Genomic DNA, 18,364 nt, shown 5'->3' with positions numbered 1-18,364 from the left:
TTGAGAGTTATAGACGACAGCTCTGGAGAACACTTCTGCAAGACAATAACAGGTATGTTGTCCAGGTCAAAAGCTGTAGAAGAGTCTAGGCAGGAAATCACTTTAGATACAGAAGTTGGTGTGATATGAATGTCAAGCAATCGATCAACCTGTTTGCTGGCAATATCAGGTAGAACGCAACTAGTAGAACCAAGAGATGATATTGATGAAAAGTTTTTAGCAAACAATTCAGCTTTGTCTTTAGGTGAGGTGACTAAGTCTGAACCATACAAGAGAGGTGGAATTAAAGATTTGTCTTTATTATTAATACTATTAAAGATTCTCCAGAAGTCATGAGAGACTAATTTTTGAGATGAGATACGAGATTTCATGATCTGAGAATAGCAGGCTTTGGCGTTAGACAAAACCTTTTTACAATTGTTTCTAGCAGTAATAAACAGACGTCTGTTTTCTGGAGAATTGTTTTGCTGATAAATATGGAATTAACAGTTTTGATTGGCAATTGCAGCAGCACAGTGTGAGGAAAACCATGGAGAAGAGTGAGGCTTGACCTAGAATCGTCGAGAGGGAACAAAGGATTCCATGCCAGCCTGAATCCATGAAGTTATGTAAGAAGCACATTTGTTGACAGGAAGACAAAAGATTTCTACCCAAGGGCCAAAAAACTAAGTTACGATGATATCATCTTCGAATTTGCCATAAAGCACGCAAGGAGATAAATTTAGAATTCTTATTAAATATAACTATATTTTTTCAATATAATTCTTTTTTTTGTTATTTGATTTATTAAAGAAAATTTTGATGACTGAAATGTTAGTTTATCTATTTATAATATTTTTAGTGACTTATAATTATACTGTTTTTAGTACCATTGTTCAATGTGTACTAAAATATAGTCCACATATAAATAATATGTGTAAAAAAATCATATATGTGTATATATATATGTATATACATACATATATATATATATATATATATACATATATACATATACATATATATAAATATATATAAATGTACATATATATATACATATATACATATATACATATATATATATATATATATATATATATATATATATATATATATATATATATATATATATACATACATATATATATTCATATATATATTCATATATATATATATATATATATATATATATATATATATATATATATATATATATATATATATATATATATATATATATATATATATGTACTATAATAATATTAAGGCCTCGTAAGGTTATCCTGCACCGGGCCCCACATTTGTTCAGGCTGGCCCTGAATAAGATAATTGGGGTGAATCCTTAAAAACTGCCAACTGCTTTCTTAAAAAAAAAAGTTCTTAAAATTAAAAATCTGTCAAAAGCGCTGACTAACTGACTATAATCCTTAAAAAAACTGTCTATAAGAATCCTTTTTTGGGGAGTGTAATATCGCCCCTGTGTACAACGTACACAACTTTGATCTAAGACATTTGAATCGATTTCGTTAATATAGCTAAAACAAATTGCATGTTTTCATGCAAATTACAAACAAAATAATTATGTGGAAATTTTGTAATAGATTTCACATTGCATGGCTGCAGGTCACAAAAGAGTCTAATTTTGATGTGTTGATGCTTTTCCTCGAACAACTTGAAAGCTTTTTTAAGTGTCTAACATAAATGATGCATTGGAATATTGTTTATTTTTCCGTCAGATAATTAAATCTAAGTAAAATCTTTTTTGCTAGGTTTGAGAAACTTCATCTTTATTAATCACTTTCAGAAAGTCCATACAGCTTTGAACACTCTGGAGGTTCTTATAAACAGAACTTTTTTAATTTTTTAATTTTTTGACTTCTTCACTTCCAACAAGGCTGCAAGCAACCACTATTAGAGTTGGAAGTTACTAGAAGAGAGAAGATGAAGCTTATAAAGCAAGATAACGCTTAATAGACAACTTAAAAGATTGCAAATTATATGAATCAGGAAAGCAAGATGAAGGAAGCAAATTCCGAAGAGCTGATGTTTGAGGAAAAAAACTAGACGAATAAGAATTTTTGGAGCACTTAGAAACAGCCACAGCAAAAGGATGAGACTTAATTAAATGATGAGTAACATGAAAATGAATTTTAATAGATGGCACAAGAGGCGCTAGCTCTTTAGAGCAGTGCCCATTGTAGTATTTATAGAAAAGAGAAAGAGAAGCAACATTACTATGATGTGATAATGGTTGGAGGTTGGCTGCAAGAGCAGGTCCAACTATGTTTACAATGCATTTTTGCACCTTGTCTAGAAAAGAAAAAACATCACTCAAAGATCCGCCCCAGATAAGGCAACAGTATTCCATACAAGGAAGGATTTGAGATTTATAAAGATAAAGAATAGAATCCTGAGTAAAAAGTGGTAAGCACAATAAAGAGATGCAGCCTTAGCAGATGCTAATTGATTTGATACATGGTAAAGAAAGATTGGAAGTAAGAGTTCCTAGAAGATGAAGGGTAGATGCTTCATCAAGTACATTACCATTCATAAATATAGAAAGATCTAGATTATTGCGATAACAATTGGTTGAAAAAGTTGAGTTTTATCTGAGTTAAAGTTCACCAGCCACTGAGAGTCCCATGCTGTAGCAGAAGTGAGATCCTTTTCAAGCTCAAATGCCTCCTCCAAGCAATCAGAGAGTGTTGGCTTTTATCAAGACAAGATTAAATGGTAGTATCATCAGTGAAAAGTGCCGCTTTAGATGTGAGGATTTTTGGAAGATCAATAATGTAAATTAAAAAGAGTATTGGGCCAAGGATAGAACCTTAAGGAACCCCTGAAGTTACAGAATATGAAGAAGAGAACTGTCCATTGAGAAAAACTTTCATACTACAATTGGTAAGGAAGGATTCAATAATCTTAAAGATGTTACCTGATACATTGTAAGAAGAAAGCTATCAGTTATTACCGTTAACAAATCAGCTGTAGAATAAAATATTGATGATCAGAAAGTAAGTTATTAGATCAGAAAGTAAGTTATTAGATTCAAGATGAGAGATTAAGTTTTTATTAATTAAAACCCTTGCTTATGATAGAAAGAAGACTAATGGGACTCAAAAACATTGCTTATGATAGAAAGAAGACTAACAAGACTGTAGTTAGATGAGTCAGACTGCTCTCTAGAATTTTTTAAAATAAGGGTAACAGATGCCACTTTCCAGCAGGCTGAATAAAAAGACCCTGATAAGAACTTGTTAAATTGTTTTAAAAGTATACACGACAGCACCAGAGAACACTTCTGCAAGACTATAAAAGGTATGTTGTCTGGACCACAAGCTGTAGAGGAGTCTAAGCAGGAAATTACTTTAGACAGAGAAGCTGAGTGATACTGGAGTGAAAAGTCAGGCAATAGAAAAACCTGTTTGTCAGTTATATTAGGTAGAATGCAACTAGTGGAATCAAGAAATGATATTGATAAGAAGTTCTCAGCAAACAACTCAGCTTTGTCTTCAGGTGAGATGACAAAATCTGAACCATACAAGAGAGGTGGAATAACAAATTTGCTTTTTTTATAGATACTGTTAAAGATTCTACAGAAGTCATGAAAACCTAATTTTTGAGATGAAGTACAAGATTTCGTGACATGAGAAATCTCAGTTATTGGCATTAGACAAAACCTTTTTACAATGGTTTCTAGCAATAGTAAACAGACAGTTTTCTGAAGAATTGTTATGGTGATAGATATGAAAGTAATGGTTACGATTGGAAAACAAATTAGAAAGTTGGCAATTTGTGTTAAAGATTAAGAAAAGCAAAAGTTATGGACCTTAACCCCTGCAGGAGTCACTGACACTAGAGCCTAGCCATTCAGTCTGATGAGCATTAAAGTCACCAACAACGATATTGGCTGAAGGATAAAGAGAAAGGGGCAATTTGATCAGAAATAACATTAAAAAGAGTGCAGTTTTGATTAATTATAATTTAAAAAATGTAAGCTATTTGAAAATAATAAAATGTAAATTATTTGAAAGAATAGAAAAAACTTCATCTTGTTTTTCCTTTGAATTTGGTAGTGTTTCTAAAACTTTATTCAATGCTTTTCCTTTTTATTAAAAGTTTTTAAAAGATGAACTCAGTCTTTGAGATTGATTTAGTTTTCTTTTTAAAGTGCAACTTTTTACAACTCTTAATCTTGCTTTAGCATAATTGGTTGCTTTTTTTATTAGGACTGGCTTTTTGAAGAGCACTAGTAAATTCACTTTATATTATAAAATTTTTAAAAAACCTTGCTCTATAACATAATTTTATATTGATAATTAAACCTTTTTTTATCTCTAAGTTCAGTGACGCAACCTAATTTTTGCAGACAAAAAAGTGACAAAAAAGCACTTGAATTATGTTTAAAGTTCAAAAGATTTATACTTAAGTTGAAAATTTAATCTTACAGAACCTTTTTAAACAAAAATATGGATATTATTATCCATATTTTTGTGCATTTTAATGGATTTTATTATCCATTAAAATGTTGCAAAAACTTGCCCTCAAATTTTACTCACTTTTTCAAATCATAAAAAAAGAAACAACTGATAACATTCAGCAAATTTCCCTACTCGGTTCAAATAATTTCTATTCAAAATATATTTTTACAGAAATTTCAAGGCGTTTGAACTACAATTAAAGAAAAAAATATATATACACTACTGTTCATAATTATTCGAATGACATTAACTTTTTTAAAAAAATGCTATTTTTTATTTAACTATTTTTTGTTAATACTTGCACTATTAGATAATTAAAAAGTATTTTGATTAAAATGCTTAATAAAAATCATAGGAATATCAAAAATGCTAAAGTGGTCAAAACTACATAAAAAAGGACCATCAATGACTATAAATGTGGACCGACTTGTTTTACATCTTTGGTTTTAAGATAGGATTGTTTGTCTGGAAAAAAAAAGTTGAATGTATGATAAAATAAGGAGTATTATCAACTGTAAAACATGTTGGATGTAGTGTTAAGGTGTGAGGCTGTTTTGGTTGGAATGCCACAGGTGGCTTTGTAAAAATAGAGTTATGACAAAAGTAGTTTACTTGTACACTTAAAAAATCATGCTAAACCTTTGGAAAGATGGGTTAATGGGAAGCCATTTAATTTTTCAGAAGAAAATAACTTGAAGCTTAAATCCAAAACATATTTTTCAAAAAATTATTGTCTAAGTTATTTGACTGAGTTCAAGAGCGACCAAATATTGAATAGAACGATTTAGTCTCCCCAATCACAAGATCTCTCTCCTATTGGATTTTTATGGGAGGTATTAAAAGTAATGTCAAAAACTAATGCATAATGATGCATAAAATGTGGAAAAAACTTATTAGTTAGTTGCATAAAATTAACTTCAACAAATTGGATAAGTCGTTATGAAGAATGCCAAGAATATGTATAGCGGTTGTTGTCGCTAAGGGTGATTAAAAGACAAGTAAATTATAAACTAATCTGATGGGATTTTATATAAGTTTTTTTGTAAACATAATAAATAAGAATATAACATATAATTTAGGTTGATTTAGTTTTCAGTTTTCTCCCAGTAGTAAGTAAAACTTTGATATCTTATATTGTAAAGTGCGACCATTTGAATAATTATGGTTGGTAGTGTATATTAAAAAAAATCTAACTAATTTTATTTAAAAATTTTTAAAAATAATCAAAATTACTTTTCTTTAGGAATGATTTTTGCTGCAGTTTATGCTTCTTTGTTAATTTTGTCAACTTCATAGACCATCTCTCATAAAACTCATTTACCTCCATCAATAAATACTCCTTTAACAACTTTACTTGCGTAGCCATCTCTTTGACTTCTGGTGATGAAATCATTTCAAGATCTGAAATAACAACAAATAAATTCACAAACATAATTACACTGATAATAGAAGCTTTTCTTCCATATTAATTTCTCACTATAAAACTTACACATAATATGGTAGTGACTTAGTGTCAACAAATCTTTGAAGGCAAATTTTTAAGATTAAAAGATATTTTAGTTAAAAGTCAATAGGAAAAAAAGGAAAGTAATTTAAGAAAACTTGCATAAGAACATACTTAAGATTTTGCAAGAAAGAGAATTCCTAAATGCTTCAAAGCAGTGATGCAAAGTCAAAAAAAAAATCTAGATGAATAAATAGTTTTAGGCTGCTCTAAGGAGCATAAAACTCTGATCATCCATTACTTTATTTAAACCCTGGAAAGATAAATTTAGTTCAAGGAGAGATAAATTTAGTTCTATTTGGGCAATTGTTTTAAATTTCTTCAAATGTTGTTTAATTGTAACTTTGAATGTAAACACAAGACAAATACAATGCATAATCAGTGTTTCGGCTTTTAAAAAAATATTTGAAAAAAAAAAAAAACAGAAAAAAAAATGAAGGCAAAACTATATAAAAATTTCAAAATTATTTAGACTATAATAAATTACTAGATTATAATAATATAATAATAGTAGTTAATGCTGTTGAGATGAAGTGCCAGGCAATATCTATGACAGCCAGTATAAATTAATTAATGAACAAGTTAATTCAGTTACTAAATAATAAAACGTTAATAATAAGCTTTCTTGGTTTTTCTCTTGTTTTTTATTACTTGTTACTAGTCGACCAATTACAAGTTTAATTTAAAGCTTTTAACTGTAGTAGATTGAATGACTTCTGCTGGTAGACTATTCCATCCATCAATGACCCTATTGCTGAAAAAATATAGTCTTTTTAAACAATTTCTGACCAATTCAGGTTTCATTGGATGTTTTGGTCCTCTAATGTTAGATGCAGGACCTGATGAGCAAATAGTGTTCATTGTTTGATTTTGTTTAATATCAATTATTTCAATATCTTTAATATATTTTGAATTGCTGGATCAAGTCACCTCTTAGCCTTTTTGTCTCCAAAGTAGTTAAATTCAAAATTTCCAATCCTATTTCAAGATGTCTAAGTTCCAGTATCATTTTGGTTGCTCTTCGTTGAACTTTTTCTAGTTCATTAATATCTTTTGTATAATACGGACTCCATGCTTGAATCGAAAACTCTAAATTTGGTCTAACCTATGCACAATACAGTGTTTTTATTAGATCATTATCCTTGTACTTGAATGTATTGATTAGTAGTGAGAGCATACTATTTGCTTTACTAGCTGCATATTTTACTTGTTTGGCTCATTTCAAATCACTTGATATATAAACACCAATGTCTTTTTCTAGTTTTGACTTTTCAATTTCCATTAATGTATTGTTATTGTTCATAAAATATGAATATTCTTTATTATTTGAACCAAAGTGCATAATTTTACATTTTTTAAAATTTAATCCTAATTTCCATTTTGTAGACCATTCGTCAAGTTTATTTATATCATTTTGAATCAATTGTGAATCATTTTGAGAAGAAATAGGCGCAATTATCTTATTATCATCAGCATATAAACAAAATTCATTAATAAAATTTAACAAGACCGGTCTGTAGTTAGATGCTTTTAGCTTGCTTCCTTTTTTAAAAAATGGAATTACATTTGCTTTCTTCCACATTTCTGGTAGGGTACCTGTTTCCATCGATTTTTTGAACACTAAATATAATGCGTATGATATTGACGAGCTGCATTTTTTTAAAACATAAGTATGAACAAAATCAAAACCAACCGATTTCGACTTATCAAATTCTATAAGTCTAGTTTGAACATCATTTTGTGTTATTAAAACTGTGTTTAATAATAGATTTGAAAGCAAATTAGGAAACTTAATAATGCTTGCACCATTATCATTAACATACACAGAATGAAAATATTTTTAGTTCAGCAGCTATTTCCAGAGCTCGAACTTTTCACTGATTTCTTCTCATTGATATATTTATAAAGCAATTTTGGATTTGATTTAAACTTGCTAGCTATACTTTCTAATTGTTTTATATTGCTCTTGATATCATTTTTTAATCTAATTTTCAACTTATTATACTGAGTTTTTGTTGATTCGTCATTCTAGCCATTACATTTATTAGCAAGTCATATATTATTTTTAGTTCTTACTTTATGTTTTAATTCAGGAGTAATCCATTTGTTTCTGTTTCTTTTATTTTGATAATTAATTCTTGGGATAAACAGATTAGTTGCATAATTGTAATGATACAAAAATAAATCATACATTTCATTTATAGATTTACTTTTAAATCCATTTTCCCAATCCACATTATTAAAATGATTTGAAAATAATTCATAATTTCCTTTTTGATATAATCTAATGGATTTCTTATGTTCGTTAGAAGACTTAAGATCATTCATTAGATAACAACACTTTTATAAATGATGACCCTGTTGGACATTCCCTAAAGGAGCTGAGTGAGATATAGAAACAATTTTGTTTTTATCGTTTGTAATAATAAGGTCTAGCATATTAGTTGATTTGTAGTTTGCTATTTGGAATGTTGGCTCACATACGCATTGAAACAGAAAACAATCTTCAAGACATTCAATAAATTTATTAGTTTGAGATTCATTATCAGTCGCTGAAAAAGGACAATCATAATCAGATCAATCTATTGTATTATAGTTGAGGTCGCATGTAATATTAAGATCGCTGTATTCTTTCTGATAAATACTTGTTATTGTACTCATGAGATATATCTGGTGGTCTATAAATGCATCTTATTGACATCTTTTTATTTGCAAAACATATGCAAGTCCATATTTGTTTAATAAAATTATCGTTTAACTGTAAACTATTTGTTTCAAACTGATTAATACATTGTTTCAAACTGATTAATACAAACACCTCCTCCATGAGTCTTTCTATCGCTTCTGAAAATATTATAACTAATTATGTTTACATCTGATTCTGCTTTAAACCAAGTTTCTGTAACACAAATAACATCTGCTTTATATATTTCACAATGTAACCTTAACATCAATCTTATTATTCAGAGACGTTGCATTCGTGTACCAAATCATCAGTTCTTTGCATTTTTGAGTATCATGCTCCTTGTTTATAATTAAATCACATTTCTTAAGCTCATGAAAGTTTATTAATTCAATATCTAGCAGTCTCTTATCTTATCGCTCAGCAACTTATTAAGATTGTGAACTCCACTGCTAAACTGATTTATTTTATTGTTAATTTCATAGTTAAAGCATCATATGTGATTTAATCTTTTTGGCATTTAGTTGCTATTTTTTTTTTTTTATTACCTTGTCATTTCTAATTCTAAAGTAATAGTTTGCCGTGTCAATGTTGTCATTATTTCATTTTTTATACTCTTATCTTAATAACTTTGATTTGTACTGTTCAGATTCAGTTAAATCAGAATTTATAAATAAATTTTCGTAGGTTTTATCTTTCTTTAATTCCTTGGCATTTTTTAAAACAGAATTACATTCCAATTTTTCAGTTAAAACAACAATATATGGAGATTTATATTCATTTTTTGACTTTAATTTGATAACATTTTTGATTTTGACATTGACCTTCAACTTTTGCATGATTGTTTCAATATTTTGTTTACCTTCTTCAATTGCTTTGACTTTATCACTTAATGCTGATTCCTCTAAACCGAAAATAACCAAGTTATTTTCTCCCTTATCTCTTTCTTTGGTTTTATTTGTGATAGTATTAATAATTTGCATTCGATCTGGAGTAGGATCTAGATTTTGATTTAGAATTTTCTAAATCAAGAAATCTCTTAGTCAAGTTTGAGTTATCCATTTTTAGAGTTTCTATTAACTTTTTTAAGTCTAAGTTTATTGCTTCTTGCTCACACTTGTAAGTATTGAAATCGCCTAGTTGCAAGTTAACCATTTGGATTACTGGATAGGAGGGTTACCACCCTAAATAACATTATTAATGCTAAATAACATGGATTACCTCCTGTCAGGGAAATTATGTTGTTATTATAATTAGTTTTGCTTATTACGCAGGGACTAAAAAGTTTCAGTATGTGTTTTTTTTCGTATAAAAAATGACTTTTTAAATAAACACTTTTAGCTTAAAATATATAAAATAAATTATATTTATAGCATTTAACAATGATTTATATTATGATTAATATGAGTAGCATTTACAATGACATATGATGCCTAAAATTTCAGACAAAGTTCAATGCACTTTATTTGCAGGTGACTTAATATCTTAAATATTTTAATGCATTTCAATTTTAAAAAGAATTTAATATCCTATTTAAATCGCATTAGTTTTTTCTTACAGCTTTTAAAATGGCTCCAGTAAAGAAAGATGTACAAAAGGAATTCTGAAAACAAATTTGCCATTTTTGAAATATACACTTAGATAAATCTAAAACATTTACAACTAAATATTTTCTTGAAGAGGTGAGAAGGACAGATGTTATTAGAGTAAAAGAAAAATACAGATGATCTTGGACAAAAGTGTACAGATAATCTTGGATTACTCCACAGATGTTGTTGGACAGATGTACTTTGACCTTTTTAAACTCTAATTTATCAGTACTTAATCAATAGTAAATGTAAGTATAAAATTATATTATATAAAGTATTTTAAATTTTTTTCTAGCCCCAGGTATCAACCCCTGCTAAATCTTATAATTTTGCCGGGGCCAGGTTTGCAAAAAGTCTCATTTTTAGCGGGATTACTTCCTATTCCAAATTGCTGTTAAATTTCAATTAAATATATTTTACTGTTAATTGTTTACCATTAATACACTTTTTTGTTGTTGTTAATGTTATTTACCTCCTCAAGGCCAAAAGGGCCACAACAATCCAGGAGGCTACTTTTTGTAGTTACACAAAAACAAAAATCTTAACGAATAAGGCTGCTGTGTGGAGAAACAGTTGAGCACAGTACTACCAGAGCGGGAATCAAACTCAGAAATTCTCACTTATGAAGCAAGTATTCTACCACTACACCACTACCATATAAAAAAAGCATACCTTAAATCTTATACTTAAAGCATACTTAAAACTAATATTTTTCTTTAAAAGATTAACTGGTATAATTCTTCATTTTCTAAAATTGACTAAAAGAGAACTGATGACTAAACAAGAAGTCTGTTGACTAAAAAAGAAGTCTAGTAACTAAAGAAATTAACTTGTATTTCAAGAAAACCTTTTTTGGATTTCTTAAAAAAAACAAACATCTTGAATAATTCTATAAAGCCTTTGAGCATACAACAAGGAAACATTTTTTGAGGAAAAAAAAAAGTTCTTAGTTTTAAGTAGGAAAAAGAGTTTTTGAAAAATCAAAAAAATAGACCAACCATTGTTAAAATTATTAAAAGAATGCTAGACCCTAGTATTCCTTAGAAAGAATAAAATTTTAAAGATAGAAAATAGAATCAGGAGTATAAAAATGGCAACCAAAATTAACTCTTAGCTAAAGGTAATTTTGCGATGGATTTGATATTTCTTGGAAGATCAATAATACACAGTTAAAATAATATAAATATTTTAATGTATAATTATATGATAACAATATAACATTCAATAACATGATATTATATAACTCTAATAATATAATATTGATCATCTTCTGCTTAAACTAAATGATGCCATAGATATAAGAACACCATTTCAAAAATAAATGATTAATTTGTAAAACTTTATTCAAAACCTGGTTGGTAAATCAACTGCCAGTTTTTAATCCCTTACTGCAAAAAAAAATTTTTTCAATGTGCATTTTATGGAGAAAAAACATTTTTTGTGAAAAAAAATCGCACTATAAAATATGGGTTTTCATGATTATTAAAATTGTATTAAAATTGTATAAAATTAAAATTGTATAAAATTATAATACAGCATGCACACATGATACAACATTATTATAAAAATATATAACTAAACCATGAAAAAATTTTACAAACAAAATATTATCCATAAAAGCAAAGAATAATTAGGTCTGAAACATTTAAAACAATTCCTTACTTTGTCGAGACAAAATCCATTATTAAATTATTCACATTTTATATGTTGAAGCTGAGCTGCCATTAAGTTTACAACAACAACAAACATGATATACAATTGATCGATGCGCACAGCACGTTTAAACACAAATATGAGGCATATTACCTCTTTTTGCTGGACCATTACAATATTAGTGTCACAGAAATCAAAACAAAAATACTTTGAAAATATGCATAATAGCAAATAAAGCTATGTTTACATATGTAAACCATTAATACATGCTGTATCCTATCAGATACAATTACATATAACAAATTAACATATTGCTACAAACTTGAGAAAACTCAAAACTAACTTTGTAACTTAAAAGCAATATGGATATCTACATTTTATTTTTTTAATCTTTGTTTTTCTAGATTGTATGAACATATTTTAGCTAAAGAACTTATCAGAACATCCTTTAATGTCTCTAGTTGTCATTTTTTCAGTTTAGAAATAACATATCATCTATATAACGAGATTATTTGAAAGTTTTATGGTTATTCTTATTTTTATGGTTATTTGGTTATCGCACAAGAAAACTTTAACAACATATCCAAATAAAATATATTGTTGGAATCATAGTGCATATAAAAATTTTTAAATTTAAATTGCATCATATACAATACTCGGAAATACTTGTATTCTATGTATTCAAGTAACTTGTATTTTATATATTCAAGCTATAACTATGTATTCAACTTATGAAAACAATATTTTAACAAAATGAATAGCTAAACTCATTATTATTGTTATAATTAGCTTTGAATTCTCTAATATTATTTATAATAAAGAATTCAAAAATAAAATAGATAATAAAAATAATTAATAATAATTAAAACAATAAAGAATTCAAAATTAATTATAAAATTAATCTTGAATTCTTTAATATAAAAAAGGATTTACAAGAAAAAAAAAGTTAATAAAAAAAATAAAAAATTTCTATAATAATAACTATTATTTCTATTAAAAAGAATAGAATTAATAAAATTAGTAATTAAAGAATAGTAAAAAACTAATAGAGTGTTGTAAATAAAATCAAAAGTGGCACCCAGATTATATGTATATATATATATATATATATATATATATATATATATATATATATATATATATATATATATATATATATATATATATATATATAAATATCGATATTTAAGGCTGCTTTCTGTTATAATAATAAAACAAAACTCATAATTGTTAAAGAGTGCTCAATATTAAAAAGATATTTCCGATAGAGCGATATACATATATATATATATATATATATATATATATATATATATATATATATATATTTTAACAAAAAAAAAACAACTTTATTATAGAAATATACATATATATATATATATATATATATATATATATATATATATATATATATATATATATATATATATATACCTATAATAAAGGCTTTAAATTTACTGTTTATGGTAAAAAACAACTCTTAACAACTTTTTGTTAAAAACTAAATAAGTGGTGTACATAGGGTAGTGATGTGCGAAATTTGAAACTTCGATTGCGAATTCGAAACTGACTTTTAGTTTTGTTTCGAATCGAACTTTTTTTTAGTTTCAAACAATTCGAATTTTCGAAGTATAATATCTTATATTGCTTCGAAGCGAACCCAAAGTTAATCGAATTTTATCGTTTAAAAGTGAAAGAAAAAAGTTATTCAGTTCCACAATGGTGGATAGTAACGATGTTAATTGTCGAAGTATTGTCTGGGAATTTTTTAGTTGACAAAAAACGAATGGCAATAGAATTATAGGCATTTGCAGAATAGGAACATGCAAGTTACCTGTTCAGTGTCCAACTGGAGCAACAACAGGTCTTTATGCTCACTTATGTGCTGCTCATCTGAAAGCGCATAAAGAGTGTGTTGCGAGAAATGAAAAGAATTGTAAAAGAAAACAAAGTAAAGTTGATGACCTTTTTAATAAGAAAACACATTGGTTGTCAAGTTATCCAAATGCCATCTCTATAACGAATTCGGTTGGTCGCATGCTTGCTCTAGACATGTTGCCATACGACTAGAAGGCAGAGGATTCAAAGAAATTAATGGAACCACAATATCTGGTGCCAAGCAGAACTAAGTTTTTAAGATCAGTTGTACCTGAGTTATATTGTAGTGTAAAACAAAAAACCGCTAATGAAATATCGAGATTTTGAAGATATTCCTTCGTATTCATTCACGACTGACCTGTGGACTTCGAGGGCGCAAGATCCATTTATTTATTTCTGTCTGTCATATGTAAGCCCTGAATTTGAGCTAAAGACATTTGCATTAGAAAACAAGCCGTTTCCAGGTGAACATATCGGTGAAAAGCATTCTTGAATCTTTAGACAAGACTATTGATAATTGGGAGCTTCCTCGGACTGTTCCAATTTATGCATTGCGTGATAATGGCAGTAATATAAAAAGCGCCATGAATCTCTCACAATCATTTTATGATCTTTCTTGTTTTGATCACACTTTACAATTAACCATCAATGATGTCGTGAGTGAAATTGATGGAATGCAGACTGTCCTTTCCAAAAGCCGTCGTATTGTGTCACATTATCACCATAGCTGCCAGGCTACACAGAATTTGCACAGAGAGCAGAAGCGATTAGGAAAGGTAGAACGAGAACTGATAATCAATGTTGCTACTAGGTGGAACTCGGATTACTTTATGCTGAAGAGATTATGCAAAGAAAAAGATGCTATATCTGCAGAGCTAAGTAAGTGAAAAAATTGATAACTTGACTAATGCAGACTGAAAGCTTGCTGAAGGCTATCACACAATTCTTGCTCCATTTGAACAAGCAAGTAGAGAATCATGTGGCAAGAACTACCCAACATTGTCTATGAAAATTCCGGCTTTGCATCGCTTAAATCAGCAATTGCAGCGATTCATCAATGATCCTTCACATAAGGGTTGTGGTGTACTTATTGCTCGAAAATTAAAGTTAAAACTAGACCGACGATTTCGGCAATTCATATCAGCTTTGCCTGATGCAGCATGTACATTTCTTGATCCACGCTACAAATCCATCTTCTTCTCTGAACAACAGCAAGCTACTGTTGTAGACAGTCTTCATCAGTACTCTAAGGAATTCCGATCTCGTGGCGGTACTGGTGTTGGTGGACATTGTGCCTTGAGCAATCATGACACAAACTTAATTCAAGGTACAATTCCAAAACTATTATGTTTTATGTTACGTGATTAACACAGGTTAAGACTTGATGGTAATGGTAATGGCCTGCAGTTCAGATTTAACTTTCAGATTTACTGCATTGTGGTTTAATTTAATTACAGATGAATAATAAAACAATAATGCATAGGTTTTCATTTCTGTTTGCTATTTTAGTTTTACATCTATTCATATTATACAAAACTTTGTAGGAACATCTGCTAGTGCTGGTGCTCCCGCTCCTGCTTTTGGAAGTGCTGGTCCTGGTTCAGGTCCTGGTCGGAAATCAGCTGCAGCCTCCAAGCCAAGTAGTTTATGGGATGACTTCAACAGCATGTTTACAACAGCAACTGCGAATAGGATGCTGCCAGTTGATGATGCAGCTTCTGTGCAAGAGGAGGTCAGAATGTATATGATTGAACCTCCTATTGGAAGGAACGCCAATGTACTTGATTGGTGGAAAGTTAATTATCACCGTCTGCTGAAACTCTCAAGAATAGCGAGGGCACTATTGGCTATTCCAGCAACTTCTGTAAATTCGGAGAGATTGAACTCGACGTCTGGTAACATTGTTACAAGAAGGCAATGTAATCTACTCTCTGAGCATGTGGCTGAACTAACTTTTATTCACAAAAATTTGTAGTATAGCACATAGCAGTAGCGTACCGAAGCCAGACTGCCCTGCCAGCCACAGTCAGTACAGTACACTGTAGATTAAGGTCTCGGACTTTCTGGAACAATTGCCTATGCATGTACTACTACTTTACATAACTGTATAGCATTTGCATTCATTATAGCATTGTACTTTTACTTGTATTGTATTATCTATTAAACTATAACTGTAAATATAATGCTAGTCCTAGTCTTTATTCTATGCACTGCATTGCAAGTACTTGACTTGATTTTTTTGAACTTGAATTATTACACATTGTAATTGTATTGTATGATACTAGTCTCATTTGATTTCATTCACTTTTATTTGACTCTAGAGTCTAGTCTGTGTTACTTAGTATTTTGTTTACATTATAAAACTGCAATATGATTGGTTATTAAATATAAAATGTATGTTTCATTTCTGTTCTGTGTTCTGTCACAAACTATAAATTATTATTATTTAAATACCAAATTTCAATATCAGTGCAGCGTACTTTCGAATCGAATGGAATTCGAACGAAAGTGGCTTAGTTTCGTTTTGAATCGTTTCGAACTTAAAATCTTAGTTTTGCACATCACTAACATAGGGCCACCCCACTTTATTTAAAAAATAAAGAGTTCTAACTTGTGCTTTTCAGCCAGATGATTAGTTATAAAAAATTTTATTGTTTAATTTTATTTTGATTCTCAGAGAGTGTTGCCATGACAAGTTATAATCAGAAAACACTTTTTGATAGTCTAAAGTAAAGTTTTGCTGCTGGTATCTTATATTATTTTACAATTCTAGAGGAAATGCTTTTCTATAGGTTCTCATATATTATATTGTTTGTTACTTAAATAGTTTGCTAGTACCTAGGGTCATATGTGTGTTTCTCTGATAAAGAATTTGTTTGATCTCAAAGTAGATAGTTGAACTTTGATTGGTGCAGAGTGTGTGTATTTTTTTTGCTGTAGTTTTAGGATTATCATTTTATGTAAAGACTTATTCATCAATTTTATGTGAAGACTTATTCATCTATTTTATGTGAATCAATTTTGCTCAGGGCTATTAATCAATATTGTGATTTACATTAGTGTTGCAATCAAATTGTGTTACTTAATGTTCAGAACTGTTTGTGCAATTATCTGATACAGTTGATGTATGGCAATGTGTTATTATGGTATGTGTATATTATAATTTTCAGAGAGCAAACCTAGGTAAAATACCTGGTGGCACTAAGTACAAATAAAAAAACTTATTGTACCTCGGGCCACTAATTTATATATATTGAAATCTCGTATCTCATCTCAAAAATTAGGCTCCCGTGAGTTCTGGAGAATCTTTAATAATATCAATAATAAGGGCAAATCTATAATTCCACCTCTCTTGTATGGCTCAGACTTTGTCACCTCACCTAAAGACAAAGCCGAATTGTTTGCTAAAAACTTTTCATCAATATCATCTCTTGATTCCACTAGTTGCGTTCTACCAGATATTGTCAATAAACAGGTTGATCCATTGCTTGACATTCATATCACTCCAGCATCTGTATCTAAAGTGATTTCCTGCCTAGACTCTTCTACAGCTTGTGGCCCAGACAACATACCTGTTATTGTCTTGCAGAAGTGTTCTCCGGAGCTGTCGTCTATACTCTCAAAACTATTCAACAAGTGCTTATCAGAGTCTTGCTTTCCAGCCTGCTGGAAAGCGGCATCTGTTATCCCTATCTTCAAAAATTCTGGAGAGCGATCTGATTCGTCTAACTACCGTCCCATAAGTCTTCTTCCTATCATAAGCAAGATTTTTAAATCTTTAATTAACAAACACTTAATTTCTCATCTTGAATCTAATAACTTACTTTCTGACCACCAATATGGATTTTGATCTTCTCGTTCTACAGCTGATTTGCTAACAGTAATAACTGACAGGTTTTATCGCGCATTAGATAAAGGTGGAGAGGTTAAGGCCATCGCTCTTGACATTTCAAAAGCGTTTGATAAAGTTTGGCATGCTGGTCTTCTCCATAAGCTTTCTTCTTATGGTGTATCCGGCAACATCTTTAAGATCATTGAATCCTTCCTTTCCAATCATAGCATAAAAGTTGTCATCGATGGACAACACTCTTCTTCTTATTCTGTAACTTCAGGGGTTCCTCAAGGTTCTATCCTTGGCCCTATACTCTTTTTAATTTACATTAACGATCTTCCAGATATTCTCACATCTAAGGTGGCATTGTTTGCTGATGATACTACCATTTATTCTTGTCATGATAAGAAACCATCACCTTCTGATTGCTTGGGGGGAGCATTTGAACTTGAAAAGGATCTCACTTCTGCTACAGCATGGGGCTCACAGTGGCTGGTAAACTTTAATTCAGATAAAACTCAATTTTTTTCAGCCAATCCTTATCGCAATAATTTAGATCTTCCTATATTTATGAATGGGGATGTACTCGATGAGTCACCTACTCTTCATCTTCTAGGATTAACTCTTACTTCCAATCTTTCTTGGAAACCATATATCAAATCAGTTGCAAAATTAGCATCTGCTAAGGTTGCATCTCTTTATCAAGCTCGTCACTTTCTTACTTCGGATTCTATTTTCTATCTCTATAAATCTCAAATCCGGCCT

At 29.5% G+C, this 18,364-nt stretch overlaps 1 protein-coding gene across 2 annotated transcripts in view; it reads right to left on the bottom strand.

Annotated features, from left to right (window-relative positions):
• Positions 1-18,364, bottom strand: part of LOC100206068 (uncharacterized) — a 96,582-nt gene that overhangs the window by 6,842 nt on the left and 71,376 nt on the right. For both annotated transcript variants that reach the window (XM_065799481.1, XM_065799482.1), the window contains one exon: positions 5,694-5,861. In XM_065799481.1, the coding sequence (XP_065655553.1) occupies positions 5,694-5,861 (168 nt within the window). The remainder of the gene's footprint in view (positions 1-5,693; positions 5,862-18,364) is intronic.

Source organism: Hydra vulgaris, chromosome 06 (genome assembly GCF_038396675.1).
Source record: "Hydra vulgaris chromosome 06, alternate assembly HydraT2T_AEP".
Lineage (NCBI taxonomy): Eukaryota > Metazoa > Cnidaria > Hydrozoa > Anthoathecata > Hydridae > Hydra > Hydra vulgaris.
The sequence above is the reverse complement of the archived record's forward strand: the minus strand, read 5'-3'. Positions and strand labels throughout refer to the sequence as shown.